The sequence below is a fragment of the Prionailurus viverrinus genome, chromosome A1 (genome assembly GCF_022837055.1).
Source record: "Prionailurus viverrinus isolate Anna chromosome A1, UM_Priviv_1.0, whole genome shotgun sequence".
Classification (NCBI taxonomy): domain Eukaryota; kingdom Metazoa; phylum Chordata; class Mammalia; order Carnivora; family Felidae; genus Prionailurus; species Prionailurus viverrinus.
The window spans coordinates 215,088,615-215,115,477 of record NC_062561.1 but is presented as its reverse complement, the minus strand read 5'-3'; the positions used below and the strand labels follow the sequence as shown (position 1 = coordinate 215,115,477).

Below are 26,863 nucleotides of genomic sequence, written 5' to 3'. Positions count from 1 at the left end.
AGAGAGAGGAAGATATAGAATCTGAAGCAGGCTCCAAGTTCTAAGCTGTCAGCACAGAGCCTGACGCGGGGCTCAAACCCACGAACCGCAAGATCTTGACCTGAGCCCAAGTCGGACACTTAACCAACTTGAGCCACCCAGGTGCCCTTCTCTGCTAAACTTAACTAAAAGCAGTAACATAAAAGTGAATTTCTGGATTAGACTATTTGAAGACTACACATATCAGACTTCCTTTGCCTGGTTTTTGCACTCAAGATCAAATGTCAAAGAAGATATAAATGAAATGGTGATTTAAAAAAAAACAAAAACAAAATCTATTGCCTTTGAGACATTTTTTTTAAAGCGACATGCCTATAGAAAGGAGAGATCTGCCATCTGGACTTTGCATTCTTCACAACTGCCCATAATCTATAGATTGAATGTTGACCCTGGGTTATACTTTACATCTTAGAAAGTTGGAATGGGCCATACACCCTTTTAGGCATGAATATCTTTTAGGACCCTTTTGAAACCAAGAAACATCATCATTCAATGCATTTACCCAGGATTGATAGAGTTAGCAAGAAGTAGATCTTCACTGCTTCCCCAACATCCAGATTGGAACCAGTAGACCATCACAGAAGGTGGTGTAGGTTCTTGGGCTGAGCGGATTTTTATTTTTACTCCAGGATGAGCCCAAAGTCATGCTAAAATGGGATTTCCAGAAAAAACAAAAATTAGGCATTTACCTCTTAAACTCTTGGGGCAAAAAATTCTATTCCATTTGAATAATGGGAGATTAAACATGTCAGCATTGTTCTGTTTCTGCTTTACTAATGATTTAATATAAATCTACAAAGAATAAATTACAGAATAGGTTTATAATCATTCAGACCATTTTTATTTGTGAGATGCTTCTTTTCACAGACTGTTATTTGTTACATGAAAATAAATCTTCTGTCTTTATTTTTATACCCTCTTTTCCTTTCACAGAGCTGTAGGAAACATTTTCTCTAGTAAATATCTTCTTTTAAAAAAACATGTTTCTATAAGATATTAACACATAATAAGACATATGCAACCAGATTAATTTTTTAAATTATAAAAGTTGGGCCCATTGTCTAAAACGTTAGAATCTCCTAGGACATAGCTAAGCAGTTTTAGAAATGAGTTCAGAGTTCCTTACTCCCTGTCTAGTGAAGATCATTATTCATCCAAGGGAACAGTTCTTGCAAGCCTGTTTACTACAAATGTGTATTTTTGTAATGCAGCATGGTAAAAATAAGTACAACTTAGTCACATAATAGGGAGAAAAAGAACCCTACCATTTGCCAGTCAGGCAAGTTTCTTCATAGTTGGCATGTGTGTCTGTGGGTCCATTTGTGGTCTCACCCTAACACTTGTAATTCACCCTATAGAGTATCCGAACTGTTCCCTAGACCTTCAGCAGAGACCTCAGGAAGGCTGAGTGGTTCAGTGCAAGTGGTCTGCAGAGACCTCAGGAAGGCTGCCCCAGGTCTGAATCTGCAGGAAAAGGTAACTGAGGAGAATCACATCCAGGACATCTCCTGGGTAGTTTTATGTTTGCATCAAGCAGAGACAGCATGAGGATGATCCTATTCTAGTAAGCAACGGGTGAACGTCTATCCTTCTATGTGGTAATGTCTCCTAAGTCCGTGTCTGCTCCTTTACCTCTCTCCTGAGCGCCCCCGCCCCAAGCTTTCTACCACCTACCTGCAGTAGGTCTCCCATCTTAGATATTTCACATCGATGCATCATTTTCCCACCCAGCTGGCTCCAATGTTCCAGGTCCCATCACTCTCAAAGTCGCCCAAGCCAGAAACCTGAGTTTCAGCTAGCAATTACTCACCTGGCTTGTCTATAACTTTCCGTGGTTTTGTACTGACAGTCCCATGCCAGGAAATTGGGACAGTTGGCATCCTGGAGTCAACTGAAATACTGGCTTCTTCCTTCCCCATGTCCAGTCAAACACCAAATCCTATCAACTCTGGCTCCCTGTAGGGTCTCCCTCCTCACCCCACTTCTCTCTCCCACTCCCACTTCTATGGCTATAGTTCTGGACCAAGCTGCTTTCATTTCCCATGTGGGTTGTCATAGTAGTTTGCTACCCATCCATGTCCAGTGTCATCCTGTCATCTGCTGTCCCCACAGCAGCCAGAGGGACCTTTCTAAAGAGACTCCATCAGTCATACATGTACCTGCTCACACACACTGCAGCTTAAGCCCTTTGGATGGGTCCACTTTACCCTCAGGGTAATATCTCAACACCTTAGCTTGACAAAGCACACGAGGCCTTTCACTCTCTGATCCCTGCTTAACTTTTTGCCTTCATCTCTCACTGCTTTCTTCCTCCTCAGTTTAGACTGAATTAGCCACATTTTTTCCCAAAAGGCTACCCTATCTCCTGTGAGCCTTTGCAGCTGCTGCTCTCACCATTCTGTTTCTTCTCCCCTCCCCCATGTAGCTTAGCTTCTTCCATTTCTGGGGGACACGCTCCTCTAGGAGGCTTCTGGGGACCCCCCCCCCAACCTGTACCATCTTTAAGCATCTCCTCTTTGGGCTCCTGCATGATCCCCTCCTTATCTTGATCAATGCATGAATCCCACATATTCCAGTTGCCATAGGGCTTGTTGTGTCCCCAGTAGACTTTAAGGCCACGGACCTTATTTGTCTTTGTGTTCTGGCTCAGTGCCTTGCACCTGCAGGTGTTCTGTGCCCATTTATTAATGAAAGCACCCAAGAGCTCCAGGCCTAAGGGGCACCTGGGTGGCTCAGTCGGGTAAGTGTCCGACTTCAGCTCAGGTCATGATCTTGTGGTTCATGAGTTCAAGCCCAGCATCAGACTCTCTGTTGTCAGTGCAGAGCTTCCTTCAGATCCCCTGTCCCCTTCTCTCTGCCCCTCCCCAAATCACATGCACACTCTCTCTCTCTCTCAAAAATGAATAAATATTTTTTAAAAAAAGAGCTCCAGGCCTGAGAGATGGGATACTATGTTCCAGCCCTAGTTCTTCCTTCCCCAACTCTGTGGCCTTCAAGCTGCCATGTTCTTTCTATGAGCTTCTGTTTTCTCACCTATAAACTGAGCATTTTGGTCTGCTACCTCAGGAACTTCAACTCTGACATATCACACATCATTTCTTACTGATCATTCTAAATATAAGCAAACAGTCTCAGAATCTAAGTTTGCAACTAGAGCCAGACCACTTACTGCAGTAAAATTCTAGTTGGATGATGTTTCTTCTCACATTTGGGGAAAAGATGCTATTGTGAAATATTATTTTTGGTTCCAACAGAAGATGAGGTCATTTAAATGCTGCCGAGACAGCTCCCTTTAATGTACCACCTCTGTTTTGTAAATAAATCCCCCCCCCTTTTTTTTTTGGCCTCTGTGAGGAGATGCATGTATGAGCTCACACAGTCTAATTGGCGTTTTTATAGGAAAGGGTAGCACTTCAACAACATTAATATAAATGTCCATAGCGTCCAGTTTTGCGTGGTTTGGCTTTTTCTCAACAGGCTGACAATCTCGTTGCCCTTTAAGCCAATGCAAAAGGAAGCAAAGGCTTGAGCCATCTGTCTAGACAGGATCTGTTTCAGAACTCAATCATCTCTACAACTGGATCGGGTGTTCACACGCTAAACATTGGCAAGCGTGCAGGTATCCCGTCTGGGTGAGCCTCTTAACATCAGTCTCAATAACTTCTGAAAAACCGTAGGATGAGTGTATAAACATCCCACATTTATTAATTCTATGGCATTTATATGGTATTGTTATGTGCTAGGCACCATTCTAGTTGCTGGAGAACCCACTGATAAATGAGAGACAAGGTTCCTGTGCCATGGCACTTAACACAAATAAGGGGCCACAGGGAATAAATAAGCAAATAGATGAATCAGAATGTTAGATGGTGGGAGAGAACCAAAGCATAAGAGACTGTTAAAAACTGAGAACAAACTGAGGGTTGATGGGGGGTGGGAGGGAGGGGAGGGTGGGTGATGGGTATTGAGGAGGGCACCTTTTGGGATGAGCACTGGGTGTTGTATGGAAACCAATTCGACAATAAATTTCATATATTAAAAAAAAAAAATGTTAGATGGTGACAACAAGTACTATAAATGAAATCGGTGAAATGAAAGATGACTGGGCAGTGTCCTGGTGGGGTTAACTGAAATTGGTATCACTGAAGGCCTAATTAAACAGGCAATGTTTGAGCCGAAGCCTGAATGTCAGGAAAGGACAGCCATGCAACATCTAGAAACAGAATATTTCCAGCGAGGAGGCAGCACATGTGGCTGCCCTAGGCAGGAGTGATTGGGTCTTCCAGGGATAGAGAGACAGTACGTGCTGGGGAGAACACGGAGGTGGGGGAGGGGATATGATTTGGGATTGCAGGCAAGGCTAGAGATGGAGGTTTGTGTTCGCCATCTCAAAGATTTGGACTTCAGTCTGTGTCTACTAGGGAGCTGTTGGAAGGTTTAAGCTGAGTGCATCATGATGTATGTTGTATAATGGAGAATAGGGTATTGTAGGAGATGAGGAAAAAAAGGGAGACCATACTGGAAACTACTGTGATAATCCATATTAGAGATCCTGGTGGTCTTGACCAGAGTGGTGGCAGGAAGGAGCAGGAGTAGATAGACGTGGATGTGTTTTACAAGTAGAGCCTACAGATCTTGCTCATGGTTTGGGTATAGGAAATAGAAGGAGGAATCAAAGCTAGCGAGCTTTTAGTTTGCATATCCTCTTTAGCTGGCATAAATGATGGTGCTTTTCCCATGGAGGTGGGAAAGCCAGGAGGGAGAGGGAGGCAGAGTCCTGTTTTGACCATACTGAAGTACATATTACATACCCATGCAGAATTCTAAGGAGGCAGTTGGAAATCTACTTAATATTCTATTTAAGTTGGCCTGTTGATTTTTGGCGAGTGCCAGCTTTAGCCTCATAAACTTCAGACACTGATTTTATTTGTAACTGAACACTGCTCTCAGCTGTAGGCAACTAGATTTAATACTGACAGTTGTACAATTGAGACTGATAACATCTGGCACTTCCTGTTTGTGTCTTCCTTTGTGTATCTTTGAATTCCTCATTAGATGATCAAGAAAACTTGCACTAATTTCTTTGACTCCCCCATCCCCCCCTGCCCCCCTTATAGTTCTTACTTTCAGGTATGGAGAGAAAACTCATGGTATTAGATAAAAGTGAAAAAGAAGAAGATCTGTTTCTTGACTGTATCGTTGGGGGCTGTATTACAGATTGATCATTCCTACTTTCTGAAGCCATTTTTTGTTATATATTTGCTTTATTTTGCTTTTAACTATTTGTGTGTATATTGGGCAGGGGAATGGAGTGGGCCTGTGAGTGCTCTTACTGAAAATTGTCTTTAGCTCTTTTGTCAAGAGTATATGTTAGGTCATTATTCTTTCTCCATGATCATAGGTTTGCATGTTTCTTGTCACAAGTCCTACTTCTTTTTTTTTTTTTTAATTTTGTAATGTTTATTTATTTGTGAGAGGTGTGGGGAGGCAGAGAGAGAAGGAGACACAGAATCACAAGCAGGCTCCAGGCTCTTAGCTGTCAACAGTACAGAGCCGATGTGGGACTCAAACTCACGAACCTTGAGATCATGAGCTGAGCCGAAGTCAGATGCTTAACTGACTGAGCCACCCAGGTACCCCTCAAGTCCTATTTCTAAAGGCATTTAAAAATTAGAAAGGACTATGTATCTAGTATTGTCATATCATCTGTGAACCATACTTAACATGTTCTGTTTAACAAAAGGATGGTAGGACAGATGTAACTGGTAATGGGATGGATAGGTTTTTATTAATTTGGGCTAAAGCCAAATGGGTTTGCTTATTTCTGGACTCTCATAATAGTCCCTGTTGCTTTTGGGAAGGTATTTCACAGCTTTTCTGGACTGGGAGAGGGAAGAGCACTGTCCCATATCTTCAAGACCCTAGTAGCCATAGCATATCTTCCATGGAAAAAACAAGTCAAGCCACCATTCCGCTCTAGTTTCTCAGCTACTTTGTTAGGCCCAGGGAGTCAGCTATGGGGCTGGCCCATGTGCTAGTTTGGGATGCCCAGCAAGCTGGGACAATAGCTAATCAGCACGTCTCTGAATTTGTTCCCTTTGGGGCTGTGCACTAGGCCACGGCCTCATGTACTCGAAGTGTCAAAAACTGCCATCTCATAAGTAGCACTGATTCTCAAGGATGGCATCTTGGACATAGTGGAGCTGTGAGAGACTTGGAAGGCCAAGGAGGCTATTTCTGAATGGAGAAGAGAGAAAGGTGTTCCAGAAGTCAGAGGCAACACACCAAAAACCATGAAGTCCAAAGTGAAATGATTGGATGATATAGGGATTGTTGACAAGTTCATGAACTACTGTGGTAAGCCAGTGACTTCTGAAGTTACATTTGGCCAGACAGGCCTCGTTTGTCTGTGGTCAGCAGATGAAGGAGACCGTTGGCAAACACTGCATGTTGCTGAGCAATGGAGCCCCGCTGAGTAGTGCTATAGTAGAAAAAGTATAAGATCCAACAGGTCTCTGTCTGTTAATAATTTCCCCAGACGTTCCTTTTGCTGCACATCAGTGACCATTTAACATCTGGTTTTTTTACTACTGCATAAAGTTTCATTTTAGTTTCTGACTGTGTATTTCAGATTTTCTGAATGCTTTGCATTCTTTCTCTTATGCAAGCAGCTTAAATGGGAAGGTTGCCTATTTCTAGGGGGAGGATGGGTTTGTTCATATTGGAATGTAATGGTTCCATTGGACCTTCATGATCAATGAGGAAAGGACATGGCACTTTTTTTTAATATGTTGAGGAATACATTGCGACCCATACCCACATACCTAGAGATAAGAGGAACTTATAGGAGTGAGCATAAAGTAAGACCCTCCCGAAGGAAATCACTTTGGAAGGTTTTCTTTCATTTCTCTGAACAACCAAGTATCTGAGGTAACTCAAACATTTTGTATTGGGTATATGTTTGCATCCTTGGAATAAAATAGGGAGTCAAGAGGAGAATTAACCAAAGTAGAAAAGCTACCAGTAATCCAGAGGACTTACAGACATGATTAGCTTTTTAAAAGGATAAATTTTTATTAGGGTGTTTTAATGTATTTAAAAAGTGTACAGACCCATGTCTAGAGAAGCCAATAATAAATTCATCAATTAATTTCCTGTTTTGGTTTCTCTTGCCAAAGATCTCATTTATATGTTCTAACGAAGTTTGAGATTCAATTCAACATGATGTATTTTTTTTAATTGAAGTGTAGTGGACACACAATGTTACATTAGTTTCAGACGTACAACATAGTGATTGGCCAACTCCGCCATGCTGTGCCCACCACAAGTGTAACTACCATCTGTCACTATGCAACACTGATGCAGTACCATTGGGCATATTATGGTATGATGGTTTTAACACATATGTGTGCGTACATAAGTAATATATGGTTAGCAGTCAGCATTTATTATGTCTCTACTAGGTGTCGGAAGCACTGCTCCTTCCATAAATATCTCACGTAATCCTAATGACAAACTTGAAAGTATTCATAATTATCCCCACTTTAGAGGCAAGGAAACAGAGGGTTTTAGGCATAGGTGGCTTTCATAATTACTAAGTGGCAGAGCTGGGCTCAAATGAGTTGAAGTCTCCAAGACCTATCCTTGTCTTCCTTTCATCTTCCTTTATTTATTAGTAGCTGTGTGTAAATGAATGGAACCCAGACACAGCCAGTGTTTACACACACACAGTGGTATCTGGGTTTCAGGCAGAAGAAGCTTTACTTAACATAACCTTGATCAGGAAATTCGATAGTCACTCTTATTGTCCAGTATTATAGCCACTAGCCACAGGTAACTATGTAATTTAATGTAAACTAAATGAAATGAAAAATGTAACATCCCAGTTGCCACTAGTCAAGCCCTTGATGGCCACCTGTGGCTAGTGGCTCCATGTTGGATCGTACAAATATAGAACATTTCCATCATCATAGAATGTTCTCTTGGGCAGGACTGGCAGCTAGAGACTATGATTTAGCACATGGAACTTTTCCTTCTGTGGTCATCTTCAGTACCTGTTGACAATTGAAGAATATTTGGCCTGACCCAACAGCTCCACTCTCCTGTGTCAATGCCACGTGTCTGTCCGTATACTTCACAGTATGCTCACTTTTTCTTCCAAGGAGGAAGTTGGCCGGATATGGAAGATGGAGCTGCTTAAGGAATCGGATGGGCTGGGAATTCAGGTTAGTGGAGGCCGAGGATCAAAGCGCTCACCTCACGCTATCGTTGTCACTCAAGTGAAGGAAGGAGGTGCCGCTCACAGGTGACTAGATAACTCTTCCCCTTTCTCTGACTCCTCATCCTCTCCCTTCCCTTCCTCCGAGGGCTAGGACTCTTCTATTTGGCCAAAGCCCTGGTAATTACAGTTTATCCTATGGGAGCATGGAAGAAAATCAGGCAGGAGCAGTTCCAATTAAACACACCCCTGGGCACAGGAAGTGGCTAATTGCTGGAGATACTGTAGGCTCCTCCAAATCATAGAGAGATTGCATTTCTTTCCATCTGTTTTGAGTTTCAAGTGATTGTTACTTACACTAACTTTTGGGATACTGGTAATATGTGGTTACCTATTGAGATTATGCATGCAACAGAAAACCACTTTCCTGAATCTTAACCCCTATAAGATGGTGGCTAATGACTTGGGAAAGTCATTGATTTTAAATGTGACCACAGTTCATGTGATCTGTCAGGGCTCTCAGGATTCTACACACACATGGATACATGTGTCATGCAGATGTGGAGTGGTAAACAGTAAATGTGAATTTTTCTCCTTGTGACCTTGAATAATTCATACTTCAAACCTTCTTTTTAAGTCTGAACTGTTGTTTTAAGTAGGAAGAAGGACAGTGCTTAGGCAGAGCATGCACAAAGAAGAAGTCCGTTTGGAGTTACAAGGATGTAGCTATCCCAAAATATAAAGCATGCTTTTGCCTTGCTAGCTGATTGCTTCCACATACACAGGGTGTCTACTACTTGCAAGGCACGTTGGGGTGTGAACACGCATTGCATGCCCACATGTATACAGCAGGTGTGTAGAGGTAGAGTTTCACTGATGAGGGAGGTAAATCTAGTTGAGAATTTGGTGTTCCATTCAGGTACCCTGGTTATAAAGGGGATAGGACAAATCAGAGTAGTGTTGGCCTGCCCCAGACCAAGAGAGGACTGAAAAATTTATCTCGTGAAGTGGCGTTGAAGGAGCTGGAGGTAAAAAATGGAAAACTGAGGAGAGGACCAGGGTATAAATTAGCAAAGTGTGTCATGTCCCTGTTCTAGTCTTGTAACTAGAGAATAAGTTGCCAATAACTAGAGATAAGGTTAACTGCACTGGTCAGTTGTCTGGGCAGCAGTCATTAGGGAAGGATTAAGACTCTAGTTTTTATCCAGAAGAGCATCACTAAATTTCCCAAATGAGGTATATACCTTGAGGAATTCCCATCAGAGAGCCATTTTCCCATTAATGCTACTAGGCCTTGGATTCTAGCATGTCTTTGGAAGGTTGGCAGTTAGAAAATTCCTGTGCCCAGAGATAAACTTAAGAAGAGCTGTTCTTGTCTGTTTTCTATGTGAGCTGTTTTTAGTAGGTGTCACCATTAGACACCCATTTTCTTTTCACCCTGAACCCTGAGTTTTATGTGTTTTATGTGTGTCTTTCTCTCTCTCTGTTTCTGGAGTATATAATCCGCATGTGTGGCATTCTAGGTAATAACAGGAGATGAGGGAGATGGAATTGAAGAGGGAAATAAGAAAAGGGATGTGGGTAGGAATGGTCTTGCATAAATTCAAGGACAGTGGTCAGAACTTTGTTTTCTTTTTTACTCTTGATCCCTGTTCACCTGGGCCCACACACCTCCTTGAGCTTCCAGTTTGTTCTCTGTGGGTTTCCTATTCCCCTTCTCTTTCCATTCCAAGCAGCAGAAGGGTTCTTAGCATTTCTCTGCTTTAGGGATTTTTGAAGGACAGAAAGCAGAGGCTGTCAGAAGTCTCTGGTGCCTCCTGTGTTCTGTTAAAGGCTAAATTCATAGAAAAGACTATGATGCACGCCCTAGAGGATTAAGAGAAAGAAACTGGTGAGGGAGAGTAGGATGAGAGAAGCTGGTTTATTCACTGAAGGAGAGTGGAAATGTTGGAGAGAAAGTTGGTGAATCTGGGAATATGGGGGACATGCACATGTCCAACAGCAGCACCCTGGGCATTGATGTAAAGCCTTCAAAAGGGATGGTGGGGTCCTAGGCTTAGGGTCCATCTGCATCACCAGATTTCCTAGCCCATATTTAGCAATGGAGATGAAAAACCTCCTTTGGGATCATGGGAGGCCAGACCATTGGAGGTTCAAGTGGAACCCACAAGACTGCCAACCCACGGTGACTGAAAGGGCCTGTGCAATGCTCTGACACAGGGTGCCATGGCAGACCCTTGACCCACCCTTGAGCCTCTTGCCAGCCCAATGGGAAGGAAGCTGTTAGTTAGCTATAATTTACTTTAGAGGGAATAAAGAAACATTTGTAGACCAGGTCTGATAGCTGCAATAGCAGTTAATTGGTCATTCTGTTTGTTTGCTTTTGTATTCATCCTTCTGCTGGTGAAGCTTGGCTGTAGGATGGAAAGAAACCTCATCCTCAAGGTCCTATAACTGTGTGTTTTGGGGACAAGGGCATGTCACCTGGAAAGAGAGAGGGCAGCAGTTTAGACAAGGCTTTTGGTCAAGCTTAAGATACCTTTGTTTGGGGGTGCTTAGCTCAGTGACTCAGCTGAGAACTCAGTTGTGAGGGCAGGATGGCAGATAGGATTGAGATAAGAATGACTTAACTGTCCAAAAACCATGGGGTCTTCGTTCCTCTATCATTGTCTCCCCCTGGATGGGAGGCATTTCATTAAAGTTGATGCAAGATATGGTAGTGACTTAAGAACTTGCCTACTACCAGGCGACCACTTGAAATCATGGAGCTTCCCTAAGTGGGCATCAGGGGACCCAGCCAGACCAAAGGATAAATCCCATCCCAAACTATTGCTGGCCATCTCTCCTTTATCCTCAGCCTGATTTTAACTGTGCCCTCTCACGACCCTCCCCAGCTCCAAGAAAATGTCCCTTCTCAAGCCCAGAATATCTTCACAAGGGATTTTTTTCCCATCTCCATTTCCTCAGGGATGGCAGACTGTCCTTAGGAGACGAGCTGCTGGTAATCAATGGTCACTTATTGGTGGGTCTCTCCCATGAGGAAGCGGTGGCCATTCTTCGCTCAGCCACTGGAATGGTTCAGCTGGTGGTAGCCAGCAAGGTAGGTAGTTTGGTTATTTTTTATATCTATTTTTAATGATGGTGGTGAATTCGGATTTGAGCCCTCCCCATCCCTCACACAAACACTGACACACATGCTCGCACTTGGGCCATTTAAACAGCTCACACTCGCACATACACATACTTGGGCCATTTAAACAGCTGTGATTCTATAGTGTAAGCCCATGAGGACGGCCTTTAGCTGAAATAGTTAGTAGATGGAAGAGCAGTTCTCAGACTAAGGAAAAGGGAAGGATGGTAGGGTGGACAGAAATTCAAGGTGGAGAGAGTAGCCTCTCTCCCAAGGAGACACTGAAGAAGAGACATGGAGGCCCGCCGGATGGCAGGGATGCCAGAGGCATGGAGCTGTGCATTTTCCAGGTCCCGAAGGAAGAAAGGTTTAGGGCTAGTCACAGGCAGGCCACAGGCCCTGGTTCTGACTCATGGCCTCACGGAGTGTTGGTGCTGCAGGAAGCCCTGTGAATCCTGTTTGTCTGGTCACCGTCCTCTGCTCCGTCCTCAGTTTCCCCAAGGAGCCAGTGAGGACTAACTCCCATGGCTGGTTCCCATCTCACAGAGGCCTAGATGCTATCTGCTATCTTCTTGATGCACAGCCAGTGTCTGTCCCCTTCCTCTGGCTGCCACCTCCTTTTCATAAGGGGCTCAGGCTGGTGATTCTTGTGTCCCCATCCCCAGAGTGTGTTAAAATAGCACTGAGGTCCTGGGCCCCAGCATCTGCTTGTCCCCTGGTGTCTTAGCGCCCTGGATGAAGGCTGCAAGCCTCCACAGCTGTGTGACCAAAAGGAGGAGGACCTGAACCCTCTTGCTTCTGCCCCGTGGTCCCGTCTGCTGTTGATAAGACGGGAAAGTGTCCCCAGGACTCAGGAGCTAGTGCAGTGGAACCTGGGCTTCATTCTAGTTCCTGTAAGCAGTGGTGGGAAACCACCCCGGTGCTCCACCCTTCGCAGCAATACGCTCTTGCCAGGATGGCTCATTCTTTCCTCGTTATCCCTGCTATTTTTTTGAACCTCGCATCCACAGACTCTTCTGTATTTTCTCTCTTAGATTACAAGGTCTAGTGCCTATTTTTGGAGTATTTAATAATTAGAATATTTTAAACTATCTGAAAAATCTGTTTTCCTCTTTTCACACCTTTCACCCCAATCCCTTAACCCAGATTCTCAGGCTTCCAACGAGAACACAGAGCCTTGACACAGACTTGGGAGGAGGGGTTGGCTTTGAGGCCCCGGAGGCAGGAGTTGAGACAGCCTCCATTCACAGTGCTCTCCTCCCCTCCCAGAGATACCGCCGGGAGCCCTGCTGTCTCCTCACAGTCTATGGCTCAAGAACACAGGAGCTCCGGCACATGCATTATACCACGGCCACCAAACCTTTACTTCTACGCTGACTTCTTTCTCCTGCTAGTTCAGAAAATGGAGAAGGGAGAATCTCTTCTATGTCAAGCTATTATCCACAAACACACAGAGCAAAGAAAACATAAAATAAAAACAAAAAAGGTCCACTTCTGGATAAGCATAATTAAGGAGTGTACAGGAGGGTGTTGAAGGCTGGTCTCCTAGATGATGCCTGATCTGTGGTCATGTTCACTGACTCAAAGAAAGGGCACTAATGTGTATCAGGGACACACTGGATGCTAGGTGCTTTTTACCTATGATCTCATTTAATTCTTGAAATCCCATGAGAGAGCTGTTCGTTCTTTTTTTCCAAAAGATGAAGTAAAAATCTGAGGGGTTAATTAATTGACCCAGAGGTCACACAAGCAGTGGGTGGCAATAGCATGTTCCGTTGCGGGTCCATAAGACTTCAACGTTAACTTCTTTCCATATACCAAGCTGTCTCTTAGTCAAATAAGATAGAAAGGACACAGAGCCAATGGTATTAGAGAGAGGTAATGTGTTCCTGCTAGAGGCTTTGACTTTTTTTTTTTTTTAAGTTTATTTGTTTATTTTGAGAGAGAGAGAGCAGGGAAGGAGCAGAGAGAGGGTGTCAGCACAGAGCCTGATGCAGGGGTTGAATTCACCAGCCATGAGATCGTGACCCTAGCTGAAACCAAGAGTCTGATGCCTAACCAGCTGAGCCACCCAGGCACCCCAAGGCTTTGACTTTTAAGGACACTCACTGGGTCTTTGTAAGGCTGAGCAGCAGTCTGGATCCAGGAATGGGTGTTCCCATTGTCAATCTATTGCTGTTGGCCATCTGTACTGAATAATGGGCCTAAAAATGACCCAGACCACAGAGGAGTGACACCTTTCACCTCTTCCCATTGACTCTGTTTCCATCCAGGCAATACGTTGCCATAGCAGCTGCCCACTCTTTGTTCCTGAACTTAATCGGCGCCGTCCGAGATGCTCAAAAGTCTGCCTTTCCACACCTCCTGGCATCCATTCCTCGTCTTTATCTAACAAGAGCGAGTAATCCAGTCTTTATTTTCTCTTTATGTTTGAAGAGAGGGAGGGGAAAAAAAGAGATTTTTATTTGCTGAATAGAAAGAATAGTAAGAATATAAATTATTATTGTAGAACACATTCCCTTTGTCCCCAAACTTTAGGGTGTTGTTTTGAAGATATAACAGTTACTTTCTTTGGGACAGGATGTCTTGTGTTTCCACACAAATACGTTGTTTGCTTATACATGGGAGCTTAGAAAGTTTTTGTTGAACGAATGAAATCAGAATATCCAAGTTTGCTTTCATATTCCTGGAAGTACATGCGTAGCAATATGATTTCTCTCTTTTTATCACTTTGTTTTTATTAGCAAGTAATACATATTTATTATATCTAATGTAGAAAACCTACAAGAAAAGGAAGATAAAATTTTCATAATGCCACCAGTAATTCTTTCCATTAACTTATTTGTCTGTCCTTCCAGACGTGTTTTTTTAATGGAGTCAAACACAAGGAGGTGGACTGCCCCTGGAGGCAGACCTGCATAGACTTCAGAGGCACAGCCCTTAAAAAAGCTGTACATTTTGGGGCGCCTGGGTGGTTCAGTCAGTTGAGCGTTGAACTCTTGATTTCAGCTCGGGTCATGATTGGATCGAGCCTCACATCAGGCTCCGTGTTGAGCATGGTGCCTACTTAAGATTCTGTCTCCCTCTCTCTTTCTCCCTCTGTCCCTCTCCCCAACTCGCATTCTCTCTCTCTCTCTCTCTCTCAAATAAAAAAATAAAATAAAATTTTAAAATAAAAATAAATAAAAACTGTATATCTTGAGCACATTATAACATTTTTTTAAACCTCGGGGTTCTCACCTGGATAATAAGAATCCATAACTGCTTCATGGAATATCAGGAAGATTGAGTGAAATATAAAGAGCCCAAACAATGCAGCTGGTTGCAACAAGCATGTGGAGAAAGGTTTGCCTTTATGGTTATCACGTGTTAACACATCCAGCTTATTGTTACATCCATTATTAATATGGCAATATTGCTTTTCCATCTGCCTTTTTCACTAAGTAGCATACCGTAAGAGTCTTTCCACCTCAGAATGTACGTTGCTGTAGCACCATTTTTAATGACCATGTATTCTGTCCTGTTGTGCAACTTACTCACCAGTTGGGACCTTCATCTTTTTTTAAAAACTCTTTTCTGTTAATGGTCTAGCAGAGTTGACATCACAGAAGAGAGCTGAACTCACTTTTTGCTTCATAGCTTTTGCTCCTTCCCTCAGATAAGGTCTAACTGTGTAGTATTCACAATTACTGACCTGACAGGAATGAGCTTCAGGTACCTCCAAAGTTGGACCTGCATCAAACTAGTAACAAGTGTCACTGTCACCAGTATACCTACTCACTAATAGTCTGTAACACCTGTTGTTTAAGATGGGCGTCTTGTGTTACTGTTCTCTTTTCTGTCAAGCCCCGAGGAATATGATGATCAAAACTTTCTACATGCTTCCTTCCTGTAGAAACAGCTGTGGGAGAAGGAGGGGACGCATTTCTCTCTCTTATGGCCTCAGATCAGCCACCCCTACTCCCTGGCCTCCTATGCTGTGGTGTTTCTCCGAGAGTTCTCGGCGGCTGTGTGCACCTCACTTGCGTGTGAGATTGTCAAGTGGCCTCTGTGACCTTGCCTGCATCCCACTCACCCCTGTGGCCTTGTCTGTGTGTAGGAAGGAAGGGCTATGATGAAGCCTTCTTTATACTCTAATCTAAATGGAGTCTGGGGGCGCCTGGGTGGCTCAGTCGGTCAAGCGGCCGACTTCGGCTCAGGTCATGATCTCGCGGTCCGTGAGTTCGAGCCCCGCGTCGGGCTCTGTGCTGACAGCTCAGAGCCTGGAGCCTGTTTCAGATTTTGTGTCTCCCTCTCTCTGACCCCCATTCATGCTCTGTCTCTCTCTGTCTCAAAAATAAAGAAACGTTAAAAAAAATAAAATAAATGGAGTCTGATTCCATGTATTTTTGTTGACCTCTAAAAAGTGTTCAAGGGCTTCTTTCTTTGAAGAGACGTTATCAGTCTCCACTTTGGGGTTATGATTCAATCAACAGTCTGATCTCTTTTCAGTGAATGAAATCTCGTATGCTAGTGAGATGAGCAGTGAGGGGGAGGAGCACATGGATATTAGAGCTGTGTGCTGGGCCTGGGGACACAGCAAAGAGTAGAAATGGCATTCAGTTTGGGGAACACTCCGATGAGCAGGAGAGATAGGCATACTTAGACATACATGCGGGGCGATGAAAGAAACAGTAAAGGACATTTGGGAAGAAGGGAAAGACATGCAGAATGGCTCCTGAGCTCATCCAGGAAGGCTTGCAGGGGAGGGTGCTAAAGCTGATCTGCAAAACTGAGCTCCCTGGGCAGAGGGAGCTGCTGGTGGAAAAGGGCGTAGAGCAGGAGAGAGCCTGGCATGTCAGAAGGTCAGTACGGCTGGCACGGAAGGTACGGGTTGGAGGGGACAATGGAGGGAGGTGTGTTTGGAATGCTGGGCAGAAGCGACTGCTCTAAGATCCTGACCTGCCAATGAGGGGGCTTAAAGTGTAAAGTAAGGCAGGATATCAAAGAATCTAAAGGACAGAGAATTTGGATTGCCTGTAGAAACATCTGTCTATGAAACAGGTTTTTCAGGGAAAAAAAAAAAAATTGGTTGGGATTTAAATTGGGTCTGCGCCCCTGACGTGTGGTAACCCTGCCAACCTGGAATGACATACATTCCATACGGTCTTTGGGTTCAGAGCTCGTGGCCATGCTCACAGCTGCCTCTTCTAGGTTTTCCTTGACCTTGATCCAGAACTGCTTGGTGCCATGGGGTAATTCATAGCCCTTTAATTGTGTCCCCCTAGGAAAGCTCCACAGAGGACCTCCTGAGGTTGACATCTAAGAGTTTGCCTGATCTGACCAGTTCAGTAGAGGACGTGTCCTCTTGGACTGACAACGAGGACCAGGAGCCAGACGGGGAAGAGGACGAAGGACCTGGCTCGTCTTCCGTCCAGGGAGCAGTAAGTGTGCCTTTGGTTTCCCCAGCTGCTGTGCTGGAAAATGATGTGTCCCTGAAGATGTTGAAGGCAGGATCAAAGATAATAGCTTAAGATAGTAGGGTAGAGACCCGGATGGGAGAGGACCACAGGGTGTTCTTTTTATTTTTTTGTCACGGTCTTTGAGACAAATCCATGAGAGTAATGATTTTCATTTAAGAAAAAACATGGAGGGGTGCGTGGGTGACTCGGTTGGTTGGATGTCTGACTCTTGACCAGCTTGGGTAATGATCTCATGGTTGTGAAATTGAGCCTGCTCAGCACAGAGCCTGCTTTGGATTCTCTCTCGTGCGCGTTCTCTCTGTTCCTCCCTCGCCCACGCACACACACATATGCTCTGTCTCAAAATAAATATTAATAAAAAAGAGAAAACATTGAAACTGGAAATGGGATGAGAGAGCAACTGTGTATTAAGTCCAGTGTGTATATCAATTTCTAGCATGCTTACTAATTAATATATATGAGAATTTTATTGCTACTTCTTGGTGTAGGTTTGAAAAGTAATGTTTGTGAATTTAAGCCACCCAGGAGAGGGGCTCCTGGGTGGCTCAGTCAGTTAAGCGTCCCACTCTTGGTTTCAACTCCAGTCATGATCTCACAGTTTGTGAGTTTGAGCCCCACATTAGGCTCCACAATGACAGCACAGGGCCTTCTTGGGATTCTCTCTCTCTCTCTCTCTCTCTCTCTCCCCTCTCTCTCTTCCCTCTCTCTGCCCCTCCCCCACTTGCATGCGCTCTCTCAAATTAAATAAACCAAATAAATAAACAAACAAGCAAACAAACAGGCTTAGATGGAGAGATTCTGGTTGAGAAGTGGAATGTTACAATAACACAAAACCCATTCGGGCAAAGTTGTGCAGATATGTCTTAGAATTTTGGGGCACCTGGGTGGCTCAGTCGGTTAAATGTCCAACTTTGGCTCAGGTCATGATCTCACAGTTCATGAGTTCAAGCCCCGCGTCGGGCTCTGTGCTGACAGCTCAGAGCCTGGAGCCCGTTTCGGATACTGTGTCTCCCTCTCTCTCTGCCCACCCCCCACTCATGCTTGCTCTCTCTCTCTCTCACTCTCTCTCTCTCTCTCTCTCAAAAAATAAATAAACTTTAAAAAAATGTTAGCACCCCTTAAAAATATATATATATGTTTTACAATTTTAATGAAACTGGGACTCTTGCATGGCTCAGAGCTCTTACGTGGCCTGTGATGTTTCACACCCTCGTGGTCTGCTGGCACACAGAGTCAGGAGGGCTTTTGGTTAACTGTGGTTGCAGTGTGGCCCCATGGTTTCCTCTTTGGACCCCAGATCTGATAGATGTGTCATTTTTAGTGTAAACTCTTGTTAGCTCTTGTTCCCCATCCAACCAGCCATGGAGAGGGGGCCCTCCTTCTGCCATTTGAAGACCCTTACTCTGTCCCACCAGCACTAAACCTAGGCAGCATGGGTAAGCATTAGAAAATTAGTTTTGGTTAAATTCGGCCTCAGAAGACCAAAAAAAATTGCATTTTTATTACATTTACACAGTATGCTATTTTAAGGAAGAAAAAGTTGCTTTTCTCCTTTCTCTTTGATTACTAGACATCTAGGGTCACTGAGGATGGTTGTGCGAGTATGGACTGCACAAAAGTGCTACATCTAAGGAAGCACATTCACATCATAAAAATCGGGGGCTTTTACATTTATTATGGCAGTTTTCTGGAAGATAGCAATAAAGAGTTTTGCTCTAACAAAATCAATAATCAAGACAATTTGCCAATAAAAGAAGGAAAGCATCTTAAAGAAGAGATGCCTTTTTGTAATTTGCCCAGAGGCATTGTATAAGCCCAGTGTTGATTTGAAACATTTTTCTAGCTGCTCTTCCTTCACAGAACTTTCTCAGAAGGCTAACCTGTAAAGCAAATAAGCCAGAGCTGAATGAATGGCATTAAGGTGAACAGTTTAAAAACAACTGCAATTATTCCCATTTCTTTGGATTATGACACCACTCAGTGGCTTCCCTTACTTTTACTTTTACTTTTAGTTAGGGTAGAGACCAAACTAATTTCCATGGTTTACACTGCCTCCTTGGCTCCTGCCTACTTCTTGAACCTTACTTCTTTCTCACAGAGCTCATCACTCCTAAGCCACCACTACACTGCCTTCCTGTAGTCCCTCATGATGGCTACATGTTTTTCTGCCACAGGACCTTTGCAAATGCTCTTCTGTCTCTCTGGAATCCTCTGCCTGAATAAGATGACTCTATCCATCTTTGGGATCCCATAGTGTTACTGCATCAGAGAAGCTATACCCACGTATATTAAATCTGTTAGCTCTCTGGGGCATCTGAGTGGCTCAGTCGGATATCGGCTCAGGTCATGAGCTCACGGTTCATGAGTTTGAGCCCTGTATCAGGCTCTCTGCTGTCAGCATAAGCCCGTTTCCAGTCCTCTCTCCTCCTTGCTCTCTGCCCCTTCCCTGCTCACACTTTTTCTTTCTCTCAAAAATAAACTTAAAAAAAAAAAAAAGCTTAAACTAGCTTTAAAACAAAAATCTCTTAGCTCTCCTAGCATGATTATGTGGCTCTCCTGTGAACTGCTTATCACGTTTGGATTTGTGATTATGTGATTAAGATCTGCTTCTCCCGTCCAACTCTAAAACTCCATGAGGTAAGGGAACGTGATGACTGGATTGGGTTCCCAGTGAATCCCTAGAATTTAGCCAGTACATCTGGTGCTGAGTTATAAATAACTAAATGAATTCAAAATCAAACAGCAGAGTAAGCATTCATTGAATGCTACTGAAAATGACACCAAAATTGAACTGGATTTATCCACCATGAAAATTATGGTTACTCCGAGGCCCACAGCTGACCACAGTGTGGCAGCCTCAAAGGGTCTTTGGGCTAATATCGACGTTCCGGCCTCCTGAGCCTTCAGGGATGGTCTTTGAATACGCCTGGAACAGGCTTCAACGTCAGATGTCTCCTCCCCACTGCCTCTCACTACTGCCTACCCATCTTCCTCCCCGTGACCTCCCAGCCCTAGGAGCCCTGCATTCTCTGTGTTGACACAGCAGTTACCCTCTGCTCCTTCTCATCCCTGGCACAAGAAATATGTGGCAGCCCCACCAGAGACTTCTCAACTCCAGCACCACTCCCATATTTCCACCTGACTAACCAGGCTTCCTTCCCTGGCGTCTCTGTAGCCCGGCCCCCTCCCACGGGGACCTCCCCTCATGGGACCCCACTGCTGGGGACGCTGCCCTGGGTTGGCTTGGCCGCTTCTCAACAGAATGCTGAGCAAGCTCAGGATCTTTTTTTTTTTTTTTTAATGTTTATTTATTTTTGAGACCGAGAGAGACAGAGCATGAATGGGGGAGGGTCAGAGAGAGGGAGACACAGAATCTGAAACAGGCTCCAGGCTCTGAGCTGTCAGCACAGAGCCCGACGCGGGGCTTGAACTCACGGACCGCGAGATCGTGACCTGAGCTGAAGTCGGCCGCTTAACCGACTGAGCCACCCAGGGGCCCCATCAAGCTCAGGATCTTAAAGAGAGGAAGAGGCTCTATAGCTCTGTGCCTCCTCTGATAAAGCCCAGGGCCATTTGTGTGGCACAGCAGTCTTTGTGGAGAGGTTACAGTCACGTTCGTTTTTAAAAATTCATCACTCGTACTCTCACAAAAAACACCAAGGAATTCTTTAATTGCAAATTTTTTACACTAAATACTGCTCTAGTAAATGGGCCTTTCTCTATATTAAATACATCGTGTTACATATTTCTAAATTATACTTATTTGCATAAATTTATAATTGATTAATTTATTATAATTTATTACATATAATTTAAATGAATTTTTCTGATTATAATACTATTTTCACTATATAAGTGATTTTTGATCAGAAAAATGCCACATACACAAAAAAGGAAAATCCCACAAGACCGTATAAATCACCCATGATCCTACTCAAAGATAGCCATATTTAACATTTTTAATGCCTTTCTGTTTGATATTTTTCCTTACGCACATACGTATTTTTTAAATTCTAGTACAGTTAACATACAGTGTTACCTTAGTTTCAGATGTACAATATACTGACTCAACAATTCTATACATTCCTAGGTGCTCATCATGATAAGTGTACTTTTTATTATCCCTTCACCCATTTCTCCCATCCCCCACCCTCTTCCCCTCTGGTAACCATCAGTTCTCTATGGTTAAGAGTTTGGTTTTCAGTTTGTCTCCTTTTTTCCTTTGTTCATTTGTTTTGTTTCTTAAATTCCACATATGAGTGAAATTATATGGTATTTGTCTTTCTCTGATTTATTTCACTTAGCATAGTACTGTCTAGATCCATCCATGTTGTTGCAAATGGTAAGATTTCATCCTTTTATGGCTGAATAATATTCCCTGTGTGTGTGTGTGTGTGTGTGTGTGTATCACATCTTTATCCATTCATCTATCAATGAACATTTGGGCTGCTTCCATAATTGAACTATTGTAAATAATGCCACTTAAACATAAGACTGCACATATTTTTCTGAATTCATATTTTTGTATTCTTTGGGTAAACACCCAGTAGTGGAATTACTGGATTATATGGTAGCTCTGTTTTTAATTTCTTAAGGAAGCTCCACACTATTTTTCACAATGGCTGCACCAGTCTGCATTCCCAACAGTACATGACAGTTCTTTTTTCTCTACGTCCTTACCAACACTTATTGTTTCCTCTGTTTTTTATTTTAGCCATTCTGGCAGGCATGAGGTGATACCTCATTGTGGTTTTGATTTGCATTTCTCTGATGATAGGTGATGTTGAGCATCTTTTCACGTGTATGTTAGCTATCTGTATGTCATCTTTGGAAGAGAGACAGTAATTTCTCTACCATAGTAACATTTTTCTAGACATATTTCCTAAGGCAAGGGAAACAGCAAACATAAACTGTTGGGACTACATCAAAATAAAAAGCTTCTGCACAGCAAAGGAACAACAACAAAACTAAAAGGCAAGCTACTGAATGGGAGAGGATATTTGCAAATGGCATATCTGATACAGGGTTAGTGTTCAAAATATATAATGAACTTAAATAACTCAACACCAAACCCACAAATAATCTAATTAAAAAATGGGCTTTCTCCAGAGAGATTATTTATACTAATTTAGACATCTAGCAGTGGCCAGTTCCCATCATCACCAATAACATTTTAAAAAATAACATCTTTTTAAAAAGTTTACCAATTCATCATATATTATTTTATATGTTTATTGTATTTTTTTTAATTTTTTTTTTCAATGTTTATTTATTTTTGGGACAGAGGGAGGTAGAGCGTGAACGGGGGAGGGGCAGAGAGACAGGGAGACACGGAATCAGAAACAGGCTCCAGGCTCTGAGCCATCAGCCCAGAGCCTGACGCGGGGCTCGAACTCCCGGACCGCGAGATCGTGACCTGGCTGAAGTCGGACGCTTAACCGACTGCGCCACCCAGGCGCCCCGGGCTCTGGTCTTAACCAGGAGAACCAAGCCTGAGATAGAGCCCTGCAGGATCAGAAATTGGTCAGCTGGCATGAAGTATCTTCTGGATTTGACAGTGTGCCTGAGGTCTCCCCTGCTCTGCCTTATAAAAGTACTGAACTACAGGGAAAAAAGCTTCATTTTTTCAGTTCTATGTTTGCAGTCTAAGACTCTCTGTTTTATCACTTTTAAACACTAATGAACCATTTAAATGAAAGAAACCTGGTACTGTTTAATCAAGTTACAAAGCCTTTTATTTCACAGATGATAATGATTAAACCTGCTGCCAGGCTCCACTCAGACCTTGACTATTTTTGCACCTGTAAAGTCACCATGTGCTCGAAGCCTTAGTTGAGTGAACGTAATATGAAAGCTGAGGATCTGTGATGAGTAGCCCTGTGATTTATTTTGCATGGCTACACTAGACAGCAATGAGATTTTCCTTCCAAAAAGATGGAACCATGCTTAGAATAAAGTCATACGGTGAATATCAAACTGGAGGAGTAGAGGCAGGAAAAAAAAAGAGAATGCATTGAGCTGGGACAGTGAAATTCCATGGTCATTTGAATAATTTTCATCCATCTCAGAGGGGTCTGGCTTCAGTGATAGGGCTCTGTCTCCACCATCCACCACTCACCCCCTACATCCAATACAGAAGATTGCCAGTTCAGCCTCCAAGATACCTAAATCTGGCCCTCTCCCCCATATCAGCTGCAGTCCTGGTCCATAGGATTGGCCATTCTTTCCCAAGTCTTGCTTCTCCACTTTGACTTCTGTTCTCCAATGACAGTTTTTCAATGAGAATCTGGCCATGTCACCTAATGGTTTGAAATCATTCAGTGACTCGGGGCACCTGGGTGGCTCAGTCGGTTAAGCATCTGACTTTGGCTCAGGTCATATCTCACAGTTCGTGAGTTCAGGCCCCGTGTTGGGCTCTGTGCTGACAGCTCAGAGCCTGGAGCCTGCTTCAGATCCTGTGTCTCCCTCTCTCTCTGCTCCTTCCCAACTCACACTCTGTCTGTCTCTCTCTCAAAAAAAGAAAAAAACATTTAAAAAATCATTTGGTGACTCTCAGTCTCACTGAGGTTAAAATCCCAACTCCTTAACATGGAATGCCATTAGCGCCCGGCAGACAGACACACAGACACACACACACACACACACCCACCCTCCCTCACTCCCTCCTTCCTTCCCTCCCTCCTTCCCTCCCTCCTAGCACTGCAAGCCCCACATTCCGCAGGTGCTCCAGAGCTCTCCACTACTTTATGCCTTACACCTGTTCTTTTTACTTGGAAGATACTTGTAAACCCAGCCCAAATGTCACCTCTCCCCATAAGTAAACCTTTCCTGACCTCCCAGAGTTACTTGGTCTGTGCTCTGCACTTGCACAGCACTATGAATGGATTTCTGTCATAGTGCTATGACATATAAGCCCGTCTTGTTTTCATAATTTATCTTTCTATTCTTCTGCCTTCCTCATTAGACAGGACCATTTCAAGGGCAAAGACCGTGGTGCTGTAAGCATCTCTGTTCCCCTGGGACAGTACCATGCCTGAGATCTTTGAGGGGGTTGAAAAGGATTCTCCTGTGATCTCTTGTCATTCCTTGACCACTTCTGATCTGCCCCTCAGTGCTCACCTCGTCCTCTTATATCCTGGGTCCACAAGCTTCTGACTCTTGTGCTTCATTCCTCTCGCCCCCAACACGTGCCCTGCCTGGGTCCTTCTCCATCTACTCTTCAGAGGAATTGGCCCTTGTCTCTTCCACCATTGAGGACGTCGCCCTGTGGGGCATCACAGTGCTGCCAGATCTGGCCTTGCTGCTGATAGAATCAGGAAGAGTAATTCTCTTCTGGTCTTTGTGGCCAGTTGCAGGAGGCTCTATCATTGCAGGTTTTGCACACTTGGAACCCTCATGGCATAGTGCAGCTGAGTGCGGAGGCCTGTGGAGGACATGAGCCACAATTCCTGTTCTGCATGGTGACCTTCCCATAGCAAGGAGAGTCGGTGTTGATAGGAATTGAGATGTTTTGCTTTGAGGCATTACACGTGTGCCTTCATCTCTGCTTGTCTAGGCACTAGCCTTCCTCTCAAGGACCTCTCAAGTCAGAGAGTTATCTCCAAGGCCGCCCTTGGCTTGCAGCATCTAACATCATTGCTCTCTCTCCCGAACGTGCTGATCACTGCTCCCTGGGCATTTAGCATCTGCTGTTCTCTTATTTATTTATTTATTTATTTATTTATTTATATGAAATTTATTGTCAAATTGGTTTCCATACAACACCCAGTGCTCATCCCAACAGGTGCTGTCCTCAATACCCCTCACCCACCCTCCCCTCCCGCTGTTCTCTATTCACTTGCTGCTTATCTCTTTGGGCTCCCAGTACCTGTTGGAGTACCTTGTATTCAGTACTTACTCAGTACACACTTCTTGATCATAAAGCTGTCTCTAGAGCAGTGGTTCTCAGAGTGTGGTCCCTGGACCAGCAGCAACAGCATCACCTGGAAACTTGTTAGAACCACAGATCCTCAGGGCCCACCCTCAACCTGCTGAATCAGAAACTCTGAGGGTGGTATCCAGCAGTGTTTTTTAACAAGCTTTCTAGGTAATTTGGACACAGGCTAACGTGTGAGACCTTTAGAGCCCTCCAATAAAATGACTGTTTTATTATTGGCTATTCCAGAAAGCTTGTGTCCTTTCTCAAGTGTAAATAATTACAGTCCATCTTTTTAAAAATGAGATTTTTTTCAGGAAAAATAAATCTAGGCTTTGGAGAGAGTGGCTCCTCTCTCTCTCTCTCTCTCTCTCTTTTTAGTTTTATTTTAGAGAGAGCACGAGTTAGGGAGAGGGGCAGAGGGAAAGAGACAGAATCCTAAGCAGGCTCCACACTCAGCATGGAGCCCGATGCAGGGCTCAATCCCACGACCCTGGGATCATGACCTGAGCCGAAATCAAGATTCAGATGCTCCACTGACTGAGCCACCCAAACACCCCATGAGTGGCTCATCTCTTTTAAAATGAAGACAGGAAGGAGAGTTTTAATACAAGAGGGCGTGGACTGGGTGATCCCTCTTAAATGACGGGGAGTCTGTCTCTCCCTTTTTATATTTTAACAAAAACAAAACTGGAGATAATGATTGTCTTGCCAAACCTGCAATTGTCAAGGCTCAGCTAGGAAGAGTTTGTTTAGCACATCAATCAGCAAGCCTGTATCCGGCTTCCTTTAACATCAAGGGAATCAGTTCTAACATTTTTGGAATCACCAGTTCGGGAAAATCTTGCAGAACTTTTGGGTGATTAGGGTTTAAGAAGGAATAAAGGACCTCATCTTTCAAAAGAAAAGAAGTGCCAAGCTGGCTCTTACGATTCTGTAAGTCTGATATTGGTGTTTGATTCTTTATTGGAATAGTCATGAGGTGTGAGAGCCTGAGTTAGAAGAGTTAGCATCTTGGGGGTAGATATTAATCTGTGTATGAAAAGAAAGGACAAGAGCTCTTGTATTTTGTTTGGATTGAATAACTGATAAACTGTCAGCCCTTAAATGTTTCCAAGAGTGTCTGGGCATTGAGGACTTGTATTGAAGTATCTGGAAGTTTCTGGGTGAGTCAAGCTATCCTAGACGGGAAATTGTGTCTTGTTTGGTGCCTAGGCTAGATTGTTTTTCTGTGAATCGAACTTAGAGCCTAATGCAAAGAACAGTGAGCACCAAGTATATAAACTTGCAGTTAGTACTAACACGGAAAGATCTCATTTAGGACTGAAAATCAGATCCTCACAAAGTAAAACTGTTCATGCAGAGACACTGACACAAGGCACCCTGTGCTTTTTGCAAGGGGAGTGAATGTTCTTTCCCTCAAGGCCGGCGGGAAGGGTGTTAAGACAGATTGCTCCTCTGGGCTCAGTAGGCTGTGCTACTAACCTCAGGATGCCTCTGAGTACATGGCGATGGCAGCAGCTGCTTAGAGATGTACTCACTTCGCTGGGTCAGGAATGGCCTTCCCTTCTTTCTGGGCTTCCTCTTTTTATTCTCTTACTTTGGGACTCGCTTCTTCCAGGAAGTCTTCCCAGATACACATATCCTTTATTTCTGGGCCCCCAGCAAGTTATATGCCCTGTATTTTCCTTCATGGTCCTTAACACAATTCATAGTGACGCATATATTCATATGACAACTTGCTTAACATCATCCTCCCCCATTAGCAGAGGACCCCTGTAGTCAGGGACCATGTTGGGTTTGCTCCCTCATGTATCCCAAGTGTTCACTGCTGACTCTCAGTATGTATGTTATGTGTGTATGAAATGGAAGGATGTTTGGACAGTGGGACAGCTGATGACGCCCCCTTGTCATGTTTGGTCATCTTCCACTGACTTGCCTGCCTTCCCCAACACTCCATGAATTTAAAATGGGCACAGCACATAGTAGGCGCTTATTGTTTGTGTCTGCAAACTAGAAAGTCTATCTGTCTCTCCCTTCTGGAGTTTCTACCTGGCATAGGAATACTGATGATAGAGAAATCATTTTTCTAAGTATAG

General features: G+C 43.8%; 1 protein-coding gene across 5 annotated transcripts in view; it reads left to right on the top strand.

Moving 5' to 3' along the window:
* PDZD2 (PDZ domain containing 2) overlaps window positions 1–26,863 on the top strand; it is a 233,994-nt gene that overhangs the window by 134,513 nt on the left and 72,618 nt on the right. For all 5 annotated transcript variants that reach the window (XM_047863057.1, XM_047863061.1, XM_047863067.1 and 2 more), the window contains exons 3-5: window positions 8,202–8,344; window positions 11,225–11,357; window positions 16,655–16,810. In XM_047863057.1, the coding sequence (XP_047719013.1) occupies window positions 8,202–8,344; window positions 11,225–11,357; window positions 16,655–16,810 (432 nt within the window). The remainder of the gene's footprint in view (window positions 1–8,201; window positions 8,345–11,224; window positions 11,358–16,654; window positions 16,811–26,863) is intronic.